Here is a 13666-nt window from a genome sequence, read left to right as displayed (position 1 = left end):
AACCAGCCACAGATCCCTGGTCAATTTACACTCTGGACCTTACCCACGAATCACACTGAGCCAATCCTTTAGAATCTACCATCTAAAGGTTTATTGCTATGAGAAAGAAAAGCATGAGAGTGAGGTTGCTAAAGTATCATACATTACATGCATCGAATCTCCCAGTTCTTAATGCAGGCTCTAGCAGAGATGTTATAGCTGCTGGCTTAAAAGTCCTTGTTGCGCATCCTAGGTCAGAATGGGTCCACAGTTCTTTCCGGTCCTTCAATCCCTGCACTACTGCCTCTGGGATGAAGTGCTGAGCTGAGTACCAGATGGAGACGGCCACATGGCAAATTTATCCCTCCTTCCTGGTCTCTTCTTGGCTGCAGGTCACCTGGCCAGCGGCCTATCCCTGTGTTCCCTGCTGGTAGCCCTTAGGTGTCATTCCTCATTCAGGAGGTGTGACCTTGGCCCATTGAGTGCTATTGTCCCACAGAGCCTCGCTAATTAGCATGTCCATAGTCTGAGCTCTGCCCATTGCTCAACCACACACAGAGAAATAGCTAATACTCACACAAAATACATACTTATAGCTTCACACGCAGACATTATACATTTACATGAATAGCATATATAAAATTAGCAGACAGTAAGCTTCTATTCAACATCTTGCATGGCCCCCTTTATACTACTTTTGGGACCAACAACCCCCCCCCATAGGTGCAGCAGTCACCCGGCTGCTCCCCTCACAATCCAATAACGTGACAGGTGCCCTAAAACTTATAGTAATATGGAGTCACAGTCTGGAAAAGCTTAAAAACCCCTGTTTTAGCTCACTTCTTTGTTTTTTCACTATTCTGATATGCATTTTCCCTGCCTTCTCTCATCCTGGCTACTAAATTCCTCCCTAAGCGAATGTTTACACTGTAGACAAAGATCAAAGCTGCCGCTGTCGATCTTCCAGGGTTCGATCTTTCAGGGTGGGAGGGCACTCCTGTTGACATCAGAAACTCTCCTTTCATGAGGAATAAGGGAAGTCAAAAACTAATTTAAGCTACTTCTACTTCAGGTATGCAATTAACATAGCTGAAGCTGCATAGCTTAATTCGACTTTCGGTACAGCTAGATTGCAGGTTTTTTTCAGGATACTGAAGGCATCCCAAAAAAACTCCTCTACATCCAGGGAATGTATATGCTCTTCGACTTTTTTTTTTTTTCATAAGAGCAAATGCGCTCTTTCAGAATCTCCTGTATTCCTCATTCCACAAAGAAGAAGAGGGCTTTCGAAACAGGGCTTTTTTCCAAAATTTGTTCCAGTGTAGATGACAAAAATATCAACAAAGGTACCGGAGCACATTATGCGTATCTTTTTCCAATAGATCCTCACAGTCTAAACGTATCCTTTGTCCCGCAGTGTAGACATATGAGAGTCATCCTTAAGTTGCAACTTTCCAAAATGCATTTGGCATGAAATGTCTTCTCTTCTGCACTCAGAGATACCTGGGAAGTTGAGCATGTGTTCCCATTTAAGAATCATGTACAAAATCCTGGGATTGCCTGTAATTTTCTACTAGCCAGATTCTCGTTTTTCTCTAGCCCAGTCCTAACTTCCTCAGATAAATTTAGGTCTTTCACTGGAGGCCAGTAAATCCTTTTCTTCACACAGACTCCATGATACAATGTACCTAAATGAATCCCCACCAATTTTCTTCTAACATCAATCAAATCCTTCCTTTTCCTGGAGCTTCCCAGTTTCCTTCTCTTCTGTTCATTCTTCAAGATTTGCCCAATGCCTTGCTCCTTCAGTTCTGACTTATCCCACTGCAGCAAGAACTATAAATTCACTAGTTTACTTCAATCCTCCAAATATGTATAAAGACAGCATAAAATAAAATATTTGATTGCACTTGTAATTACAAACATATAGGCTGCCGCTGGCTACACCTATAGTGTTGTGGCTGTATTAATAGTACTAATATAATGAACACTGTAATCATAGTGAATTTACAGAAATTCTGTATCCAGTCATAACAATAGTAGGGAATTTGACATGCTCTGAAATCCCTCACTATGAAGATAGTCTGTAGAGCTGCTCCTTGGTTCTAAAGACCTTCTTTCTAAGCTCTCCGTGCTACAACTGAAATAAAAACGTAGAGTAGGATTCCATTTTTCTAACCAAAAATAGAGATCATACTGGTACAAAAACTAAGAAACCAAAGACTTACTGAGATGCTGAGGTGGAGACAGTGGCCTGGAAGAGGCTCCCAAAATGTTTAAATCAGCATAAATAATTTGTCCTTCCATGCTGCGCACTGAGGAGGAAGAGCATGTACAGAAGAGGATAGAGTGTATGAGCAGCCTCACTTATATCTGAGCTAATGTCTCCAAAATCAGGAAGTGTCTGTCATCTAGCTAAAGCTGTGTACTTCCTTTTCACCGGTGATTTAAAATGTCAAGACACCTAGCTAATAAATGAAGGCATGTGGGCTAGTGACCAGTCTGAGTTGGGCTTTAGAAACACACAGGACAGGAGAGCTGTTCCCTATTCGGGTGTTCAGGATTTCAAATGCACAGGGTTTTTTTCAGCAGTACAAGTAATCTGATCAGTTTAGCAGGACATCCCTGAACATTCACATGGCAAGAAAGTCTCCTCACAGCATACAAGTAGGAAATAGTCAAATGGCATTTTCCAAGCCTTTCAGCAGTGCAGCCATCTCTAACTTATACCCTTCACCCCGTTCACTGTGGCTACGTCTATACTGGTATGGTCTTGCGCAAAAACTCTTTAGTGCAAGAGTTCTTGCATTAAAGTAGTTGTGCAAGAGAGCGTCTACATTGGCATGTGCTTTTGCAGAAGAGATGTGCTTTTGTGCAAGAGCATCCATGCCAGCGTAGACACTCTCTTGTGCAAGAAAGCTCCGATGACCATTTTAACCATAGGGCTTTCTTGCGCAAGAAATTCATATTGCCTGTCTACACTGGTCTCTTGCACAATAACAGTTGCACAAGAGGGCTTATTCCTGAACGGAAGCATCATAATTCTTACGCAAGAAGCCCCGATTTTATACATTAGAACGTCAGTGTACTTGAGCAAGAACTTGCGGCCAATGTAGACACAGCCTGTGTGTTTTTGGGGACTCAACCCTAGTGCTAGTGAAAAACTCTGCTGCAGGGGGTGGTTGAACGGCCTTTTCCAAGACAAACACTGCTGTATCAGGACTTGAATGCAGGAGCGGTCGTGCAACTGAAGTCCCTGGGAGCAAAGGGCAACCAGTCCGTCTCTGAACAGGGCTCCATGCATGGGGACTGGCAGCACAGAGTCAGTTCAATAGACTGTAGCGTGGCCAACCCCAGCTGTTCAGAATGTTGAGTCAGGCTCACCAGAATCATGAGATGAGCTTTAAAATTATGACAATTATGTACAAATAAGAGATCTCAGGCTCTTTAGTTGCCTTCTGATTTTTGAGCCTGTAAGCTTCATGGGGGGGGGGGGGGTCACATTTGGGAGTTTTCTGCTCAGCCATGAGGGCTAGAAACTTGCTTCCTTTTTAGGCATTAAGATTGAAATCACATATCCACATGGCTCCAGGAGCTGGGGATTTTAGGAAAACAATAATTAGCATGAGCCTTGTGAAAAAATCATGAGAGTTGGCAACAGAGGGTAGAATTTGTGGCCCCAGTATAATGATTGTGCTTGCATTCATACAGTGTCATGACAAGTGGGAAATGGTGTTAGACAGCACTGGTCATATGCGGTATCCCACATTTCCTGCAATACTTACTACCACTTTGGCTGCCTGACAATACAACTATAAAGTCCGTAATCTCAACTGGACAGCAAGCCCAGCATCTTTTACACATAATTCCAATACAAAATGGCTACATCTAGACTGGCATGATTTTCCGCAAATGCTTTTAACGGAAAAGTTTTCCGTTAAAAGCATTTGCAGAAAAGAGCGTCTAGATTGGCAGGGATGCTTTTCCGCAAAAGCACTTTTTACGGAAAAGCATCCGTGGCCAATCTAGACGCGCTTTTACCGCAAAAAAGCCCCAATCGCCCACTTTCACGATCGGGGCTTTTTTGCGGAAAACAAATCTCAGCTGTCTACACTGGCCCTTTTGCGCAAAAGTTTTGTGCAAAAGGGACTTTTGCCCAAACAGGAGCAGCATAGTATTTCCTCAAAAAGCACTGATTTCTTACAGTAGGAAGTCAGTGTTTTTGCAGAAATTCAAGCGGCCAGTGTTGACAGTTGGCAAGTTTTTCCAGAAAAGCGGCCAGTCTAGACACAGCCAATTTATCTTAATTTATAGTTGAGGGTGCCAGTCAGAATAAGGCATATTAAATATCCATAAATGTTCAGGCTGGAAGAATTCATGAACTATGGTTATATTGACAGTCCTGAGGGAAAGCAGCAGAAGGGCTCTCAGGCATTTAAAAAAGTAAGGAGTACTTACGTTTCTTTGCAGCATGAGGGATGTGACGTAGTGGGGGTACTTGCTGGGCTGTGGTGACCCCTGCTGTCTGGAGCAAGACCCAGCAGGGAAAATCTCGCTAGGCAGAGATAAGGCCAAACTTGTGGAACCAGTGGCCAGACACCCCCCATGGAGAGGAACAAAGGAAGGTGAATGCTGCCCTGGACTGGGGGGCAGGGCTGCAAGGGAATTTAGTTGTTACTGTGGGAGAGCATGGAGGAGACAGCCTAGGGAGAGGAGCTGGAGTTTAGGGGCCCAGTCTCCCCCCAACTCAAGGGGGCCTGAGGCATCCTAGCCCAGTTCTGTGACCAGACTACATCTGTGCTATGCTGTATCCTGGAGAGGCAATAAACTTCCTCTATTCCACCGGCTGGTGCAGTCTGTTTGTGCCATCTCGGGGTGCAGGAGACGGGGAACCCCCAACACGCCGTCACTCTGCGGCGGCTGGAGATCCAGCTGCGGATGAAGGAATTGGAAGTACAGGACAGAGAGAAGGAACGCCAGGACCGAGAGAAGGAGCGCCAAGATCGAGAGAGGCAGCGACAGCATGAGCTGGCCATGGCAGAGCGGAGAACCTGCGGGGCCCCGGCTGCGCCAAGAGTGGATGGGCCCCAGAGTCCCGGGGATGCCAGGCGCTTGGAGAGGCTCACAGTGGCCCAATTGAAGGACGTGGGCGACATAGACGGGTTCCTCAGCTCCTTTGAGAGGGCCTGTGGGCTGCAACAGGTCCCCCCAGCTGACTGGCTGCAGGAGCTCGTCCCCGCACTGAACCAGGAGGCGGCCGGAGTGCTCAGTCAGCTGGAGGACCTACAGCCAGGGGATTACAACCGAGTCAAGGAGGCCCTGCTGCACAAGTTCGGGCTGACCCCCGAGATGTACAGGAAGAAGTTCCGGGGGGTACAGAAAGGGCCACGGGAGACCTATGTGGACCTGGCCTCCCGCCTGGCGCAATACTGCCGCAAGTGGGTCTCGGGAGTCGGAGCCCAGACCGCAGAGAAGCTGCTCAAGCTGGTCATGATGGAGCAGTTCTATGAAGCGTGCCCACCCAAACTGAGGCTGTGGCTCAAGGACCGGAGACCAGAGAACCCCCAGGAGGCCGGGAGACTGGCGGATGAGTTCACGGAGAGCCGGTCCGGGGGTGAACGGGAGTCCCGGAGAGAAAGAGAATCGCGCAGAGACCGGTTCTCGGCGGAGCAACGGAGAGAGACACCTCCGAGGCGAGCCCCAGGGACCAGGACCAGTCGTCGATACCCCAGAAAACCAGCCAGGGCCCGGGCAGAGCCGACCCGAATGGGCCCACAGAACCTAACTTGCCATCGCTGTGGGCAACGAGGCCACAAGAGGGCTCAATGCACCAGGCGCAAGAACAGGTCCCATGACCTGGGACGTTCCAGGGTTAACTGGCTGGGGCGGGAGGAAGGGCCGGCTGCCCCAGAGGCAGGGGCTGGCCGGCAAACCTCCGCTCAGAGAGAGGGGAAGGATGCTCAGTGCACCTCCCCTGGGAGGTCTGACCCTCGGGAGACAGATTTATCCGTGCACCGGGTGGGGGCGGGGCGGCCCCTACGGAGGGACTGCCTCGTACCCCTGGAGGTGGATGGCAGGAAGGTGACGGGTTTCTGGGACACGGGGGCGGAGGTGACGCTGGCCCGGCCCGACATAGTGGCCCCAGACCGTATGCTACCCGACACTCAGCTGACTCTGAGGGGCATAGGCGGCACCCCCTTTGAGGTACCTGTAGTCAGGGTGCATCTGAAATGGGAGGCCAAGGAGGGCCCCAAGGAAGTGGGGGTGCACCCGCACTTGCCCACCGACGTGCTAATGGGGAGTGACCTAGAGGAGTGGCCAGACGGACCCCACAGGACGCTGGTCACCACCCGTAGCCAGAGCAAGCGAGGGGCTTGCGGCCCGGAACTCGAGGAGGTTCCCCAACAGGGGGCCCAGGGCCCCGTCCCAGCAGACCTAGAGTTGGACCTAGGCAGTAGGGGTCACCACAGCCCAGCAAGTACCCCCACTACGTCACAAGGGAGCATGAGGAACCTGAGGGGATTACTACCATCCAGCAGGAAGAAGCTGGAGATAGCCCCAAAACCTTCAAATCCCATTCACAAGGTGGAGAGCAACATAAATCCATGGGATTAAATTTCAGTTTTCAGTTAACCCCCCCCCCCCCACAAATAAAACCAACCCAATTTTATCACCCAATTACAGAGAGAGACTTCTAAACTGGAATTCATTTACTGCCGTTGATATTCCAATTTCAACATAAAAAACTATGAATGGGACATATTCAGCCTGACTTAATTAGTTTCAAAAGTTTCAGAGGGGGAGCTGAGTGAGCCTGTAATGAACTTAAAAAACAATGAATAGTCTAGTATAGCGGTTCCCAAACTTTTTGGCATCACACCCCCTTTTTGATTTTTGAGAAACCCTCACACCCCTCCCCCTCTCAAAAAAATAGCAGCAAAACTTGTTGAGAAAAAAAAAAGGTACTGACCAGGTCCAAAAAAAAGTCATGTCCCTGTTAATTCCCAGGACCACTGTAAAAAAAAAAAGTACTGGTACTCCACAGGAAAAGTTGTTGACCAAACAAAAAAAAAGTTGCCCTTTTAAGAGCCAAGCCGGCATTGCCCTTTTAAGGTGGCTTTTTTTTAAGTCTGCCGGGGAAGTTCCATCTTTCCCCCACCCCAGACAGCCTGAGCTGCGTGTGTTTCTTCATGCTCCCCAGTTTGGGAACCTATGGTCTAGAAGCATCTTAAAGACTGACATAACATGTAGATGGTATCATAAGCTTTCGTGGGCACAGCCCATGAAATGACTGGACTTTAAGGCGCTACTAGATTATTGGTTGTTTTTTAATTCGTTTCATTACACTTGTCTTATAATTGACAGGCTTTTGCTGTTATATATACCTTGGATTCTATCATTTCCATTCCAATTCATCTGATGAAAAGATTTTACCCATAAAGGCTTATAATCTTTGTTCGTCTCTAGGATGCCAGAGGACTACTCATTATTCTAGAAGAAAGTTACAATTGTAAAATCAAGCATTCAAATGCTAGCATTTATGGTTGCCAATGAAGCATTAACTTACCCCCCTTGCATGGATGGATTATGATACCATCTTTTATAATATGATCATATGTTTTTTTTTAAAGGACTCTTGACTCAGTCAATGAATGAGTACTTACATAATATTTCTCTTTATACTCCCTATTCAAAGTGTAGATCAGGGGTGGGAAATAATTTTTGCAGAGGAGCCACTTAACGAACTTTGGTACATGGTCATGGGCCAGTTCCACCCCCACCCTGGAAGGGGTAGGGCTGGGACTAACGTCCCATCAGAGTTGCCTAGGGCCAGAGGCTTTGAATTAAAAACAGCAGTGGGATATTTAAATATCCCAGGCTTCATTTGCAACTTCGAATGCCTACATTAGCCACCCTAGTTTGAACTAGGGTGGCAGTGTAGACATACCCTAGGAGATTAAGGTCACAGAACACTAACTACTGGTCACAGAACAGCTACAGATGCCTATGATCATTTTTTCGGAATACTCAGTGTCATTTTTCTACCACTTGAAACATTTAAAGCACCTGCCCATCGGCTTCAGTGACAGGCAGGAGCACTGAGCACTCATCATTTCTGCAGGACAGGTCCCTCTGGTGTCTTACACTCATCAGCCAAAAAACCAGAAATACTCTCAACTGGTGACCACATATGAAAAGTTTGGTTTCAGTGACTCGACCAGCACCACACAGGAACTGTAGCAGAGGCAGGGTTAGAATCCATTTCCTAGGGTGGCAAACAGCTGCATTAAACAGTAAGACCTGAGTTCTCCAATCTGCAATTCCTTGTTTCATTCACTATTATTACACACATTTCTATTTCCTCAACAAATGAGGTAAGAGTCAGACTGTCTCCTGCATGCCACAGCTCTGATTGATTCCCAGATCATCATGTATCCTGTGTACTGAATAAAGCAAGAATCCTATGGGAAAATAGTCTGTGATCATGTAATTAAAGACAGTAACACAATGTTTGTACAAAGGGACAAAATTAAGGTTGCACAGGAAACCTAAATTCTAGTATCTCAACTGGAGTATTTGACTTTGCAACTGTTTTAACACAGTTTTTTTTAATGTAATAGCACTAGAAATTATTAGTGTTCTGGAGGGACAAGGAGACTGAGACTGAGGGTATGTCTACACTACCCCACTAGTTCGAACTAGCGGGGTAATGTATGCATACCGAACGTGCAAATGAAGCCCGGGATTTGAATTTCCCGGGCTTTATTTGCATAAGCCGGCCGGCGCCATTTTTAAATGCCGGCTTGTTCGAACCCCGTGCCGCGCGGCTACACGCGGCACGGGCTAGATAGTTCGGAATGGCTTGCTAGTTCGAACTATCTAGCCCGTGCCGCATGTAGCCGCGCGGCACGGGGTTTGAACAAGACGGCATTTAAAAATGGCGCCGGCCGGCTTATGCAAATAAAGCCCGGGAAATTCAAATCCCGGGCTTCAGTTGCACGTTCGGTATGCATACATTACCCCGCTAGTTCGAACTAGCGGGGTAGTGTAGACATACCCTAAATGACTTAACTATCTACCCTTACACTGAAATATTTTAATGAAGTGCAAGAATATCATGTGATTCTCCCCCACTTCCCTGATAGGCAAATATTATCTCAAACTCAGGCTTCATGTTACTTTTCTTTAATGGTACTTTTTTTTCTGCCTGCTCCACTACTGTAGAGGAAATGATCTAACATGGCTACAGGAGCCTGCCTAAGCGGTGGTTTACCTCGTGCTTCTTTCCTGTGTGATCTTAGAGCATCAGCATACGCTCTGCATTTCACACTTGTGAGAGACCCTCTCCCCAGCTGTAGCTCATGAAAACTTAGGCCCTAATAGCCTATGAAATGTGTTAGTCTTTACAATACCAGAGGACTTCTTGTGATTTTTCCTGAGCCAGACTAATTCCCTCTGAAACTTGATCATCACTGAAAGTGACCAAAATCCTGCTGCAAGGGAAGTGAAATATTTCAGAAAGCCTGTGCAAAAAGATTTTGATACCTAAGTGTAAATATTTACAATTATTCTCATGATAGTGTTGCCTACGTCCAAATCCTGCACACACATACATTAACCCTCATCATTAACCCTCAGTTGGACTTGTGACTGGCAAAGCATGTGAAGGATAACAAGAAAAGTTTCTACAGGCATGTTAACAAGAAGAAGGTGATCTCGATGGAGATCGCAATTTTTGCCTGCTGGGAGAGTTGGAGATTTTTGAGGAGGCGATGCTGCTTCTCTTGCACCTCTCTTAATTGGACCTCCTGGTCTCTTCTCTGGGGGGGGACAGGCCACAGTTCCCAGCCCCAGCCTTTTCTGTTGGGTAGGCAGCAGCCCAGGCTCCTCTGCCTGGCCCCATGGGTGGTCCAAGAAGGGCAATGGTGGAAGGGCTGATGGGAGCAGGGACTCTCCCCCCTCTTTGTCTCACACTGTTTGGGATAGGGGAGCCACTTACCTGATCCTTTGGAACACCACTCCCCCCAGGATGGTGGGGGGCAGCTGAAGGCCTGGCATTTGGGGAAGTGGCCCAGGGAAAAGGTTGATGTATGGTGGCAAGAGGAAAATCCAACCATTTGCTGCTACCTAGGGCCCCTGGGCTGGAACCTGGAGTAGTGGGTGGACCTGGGCTTCCCAACCCTCCCTACACCACTAAAAAGTCTGCTCCTGGAACGGGAGGCCAGTATTACGGGAGGGTTTCACCCCCGTCCTTTGACTTTGTCAACAATGAGGATGATCCAGTAAGCTGTGACCCTAGCCTCTAGAAAAGGAAAGAGGCAGTGTGGAGGGTCACAGTGAGCCTCTGAGGCATATACTGTATTTTAGCGACTATAACCCGCAGGTTATATTCCTTTTTACAAACCCCGCAACCCCCCACCCCCGTGGGGTATACTCGGGTGCAGGGTCTACAAAACTTTTTTTACTCAGCTGGGGGTGAGTGTGGCTGCACGGCAACTGGGCAGTGAGTGCGTCCCGCACAAGGATCAGGCTCACAGGCAGGCGTCACATGCCTTGGAGAACGACTCCCTCCCCCCCGCACCCACCCAGGCTCTGAGAGCTCCTCCCAGCTGAGAGAGGCATAGTGCAGCCCCAGCATGCATTGGGCTACCTCCGAAAGCTACCAAGGAGGTGAGTGCTTCCCCTGCATGGATCAGGTTCACAAGCAGGCATCACATGCCTCAAAGAATGTCTCATTAATAGAGGTACGTCTAAACTACATGGTTCCGTCGACGGAGCCATGTAGATTTGTTTGTTCGGCAAAGGGAAATGAAGCCGCGATTTAAATAATCGCGGCTTCATTTAAATTTAAATGGCTGCCCCGCTGAGCTGACAAACAGCTGATCAGCTGTTGGTCAGCTCAGCGCGCTAGTCTGGATGCTCCCCTGCCGACATGAAAGCCCTTTATCGACCTCCCCGGTAAACCTCATCCTACGAGGCATAACGGGGAGGTCAATAAAGGGTTTTCAGGTCGGCGCGGGAGCGTCCAGACTAGCGCGCTGAGCCGACAAACAGCTGATCAGCTGTTTGTTGGCTCAGCGTGGCAGCCATTTAAATTTAAATGAAGCTGCGATTATTTAAATCGCGGCTTCATTTCCCTTTGCTGATCAGCCTAATCTACATGGCTCCATCGATGGAGCTATGTAGTTTAGACACACCCTAGGGCTGTGTCTACACTGGGCCACTTATTCCAGAAAATCAGCCGCTTTTCTGGAATAAGGTGCAAGCTGTCTACACTGGCCCTTGATTTTCCGGAAAAGCAATGATGCTCTACTGTACAAAATCAGCCGCTATTCCGGAAAAACTATTCTGCTCCCGCTCGGGCATAAGTCCTTATTCCGGAACACTGTTCTGGAAAAGGGCCAGTGTAGACAGCCCAGTAGTCTTTTCCGGAAAACGCCCCGATCATGAAAAGGCGATTGGGGCTCTTTTCCGGAAAAGCCCCAGATGCTTTTCCGGAAAAAGGGCTTTTCCGGAAAAGCAGCCTGCCAATGTAGACGCTCCTTTTCCGGAAAAACTGAAAACGGAATAGTATTCCGTTTTAAGCATTTCTGGAACTTCATGCCAGTGTAGACACAGCCTAGGTGATTACAGGGGCTTTGCATTATCATCATCAGCTGCGGCTTATGACAGGTGATTAAAGGGGCTTTGTAGTACCATTCTCCACTGAGTCTCTCCTGCGGGCTATACTCGTGTGTGGGGTATACAGGGATTTCTAAACTCAAACGGCAAAAACCATGGGATATATTCGGGTGCGGTTTATATTCGCGAAAATACGGTAATAACTGCCTAGATGGGTAAGACCCATGGGGCATCACAGCACCTTTGCCACACTATAGAGAGCAATCATACTTCCCTTTGTTTTACCAAAAATCCTTAATTCTCTTCTGGTAAAGGGTTCTCCATTCCTAAAATAGGAAAAGAAAAGAAATCAAAGAGATAGTTAAATGTGTTACATGTCTTCAAGTCACCAGGACCAGATGAAATACATCCTAGAATACTCCAGGAGCTGACCGAGGAGATATCTGAGCCATTAGCTATTATCCTTCAAAAGTCATGGACAACAGGAGAGATTCCAGAAGACGGATGCTTCTTTTAAGCACAACACTTAGTCCTGCTGTAAGTGCAGGGGACTGGACTTAGTGAGCTCTCAAGGCTTCTTCTAATTCTGTGAACCAAGGAGCCTCTCTCTGCACCTGTTCCAGTTTGAAATCATCTTCGGTAAACATGGCAGATCAGAATTGCACCCAGTATTCCAAATCAGGTCTCACCAGAGGCTTATACAACGATGACAACAATTCTCAAGTTCCCCACCTCTACAGGAAATGCCTTGCCTGACATATCTTAGGACTGAAGTGACCTTTTTCATAGCTGCACCACACTGGCAGTTGAGTCATCTTGCAATTGATCAGCACTCCCAGGTCTTTCTCCTCCTCCGTCGCTTCCAAATTAAATTGCATTCTTCATGCTAGGCCTGTCACTTTGCATTCTGAATTTCATTCCAGGTCTATTAGTCCAGTTTGCAAGGTCACCCAACTCTTCTAGGATATTCTATTTCTGCATAATGGCAATATTCCCCAACTTTGTGTGTGTAATACACTCCCACTTTCTATGCTGGAGTCATTAATGAACATGTTAAATAAAATTGGTCCTAAGATTGATCCTTCAGAAACTCCACTCATAACCTCTCTTGAACTTGACCCAGTGTAGTCTACCCTTTACCCAGTTCCCTACCTGCCCTTTAGATTTTTGTATTCATCCTCACCTTCTCCAATATGACTAATAATTTCCAATGTGGAATTGTATCAAATGCTTTACTCAACTCCAGGCAGATTAGAGCTCCTGCATTTTCTTTGTTTAGAACAGCAGCTACTTTCTCATAGATCAGATTTGTCTGGTTGGTACAACTACCTTTCATAAACCCTCCCTCCTCTCCCACTGCCATTTATCTCTATCTTTAATTACTCTTTCACAATTTGTTCTAAGAGCTCACGTACAACTGACATCAACTAATGGGCCTTTAGTTTTCTGGATTGCTTCTGCCCCCTCTTAAATACAGGTACTATGTTTGTTCCTCGGTCCTCTTCCTCCTCTTCTTCTAGCCTAGCAGCAATAACAAAAAGTTGAGAAGGAGACTCAGGGTATGTCTACACTGCGGGAGTTTTTCCGGGATACCAGAGGTATCCCGGAAAAACCCCGCTGTGTCCAGGGAACACGTCTGCTCTTCTGCTTTTTTTTGTGTGGAAGAGCAGATGCGCTCTTTCAGGGAGCCTTGTGTCTCTCGTTTCACGAGGAATAAGTGCTCCTTCAAAAGAGGAGGCTTTCCCACCATTTGGCCCTGTCTACATGTGGCCAAATGTTGGAAAAGCCTCTTCTGAAGAACCAATCGGAAAAAGCTACGCAAATTGTGCTTCGCAATTTGTGTAGCTTTTTCCAATAAAAGAGTGTAGTCTTGACATAGCCTCAGCATTGTTAGCTAGTCACATTCTCATGCTTGCTTGATAACAGAGGAAGATATACCCTATGGAGGGGGGGGACGGACACTTCTTTTATTCAGGGGCCACTAGCCCACAGAAAAATCAGTCAGGGGAGATACACAAGTGAGAAGCAAAAAAAAACAAAAACAAAAAACAAAAAAGAACAGCAG

The 13666-nt window shown here is 47.1% G+C and overlaps 1 protein-coding gene across 1 annotated transcript in view; it reads right to left on the bottom strand.

Moving 5' to 3' along the window:
• The window catches only part of LOC149522183 (killer cell lectin-like receptor subfamily B member 1B allele C), a 31803-nt gene extending 18839 nt beyond the window's left edge, over positions 1-12964 (bottom strand). Inside the window, exons 1-3 of the mRNA XM_089771494.1 lie at positions 12785-12964; positions 11887-11927; positions 2208-2341 (exon numbers count right to left, since the gene is read on the bottom strand). Of these exons, the coding sequence (XP_089627620.1) occupies positions 2208-2341; positions 11887-11927; positions 12785-12964 (355 nt within the window). The remainder of the gene's footprint in view (positions 1-2207; positions 2342-11886; positions 11928-12784) is intronic.
• Positions 12965-13666: the final 702 nt, after the last annotated feature.

The sequence above is a fragment of the Pelodiscus sinensis genome, chromosome 19 (genome assembly GCF_052426305.1).
Source record: "Pelodiscus sinensis isolate ZL-2025 chromosome 19, ASM5242630v1, whole genome shotgun sequence".
NCBI classification, from domain to species: Eukaryota; Metazoa; Chordata; order Testudines; family Trionychidae; genus Pelodiscus; species Pelodiscus sinensis.
Note: the sequence above shows the minus strand (reverse complement) of the source record. Positions and strands in the feature narration are given on the sequence as shown.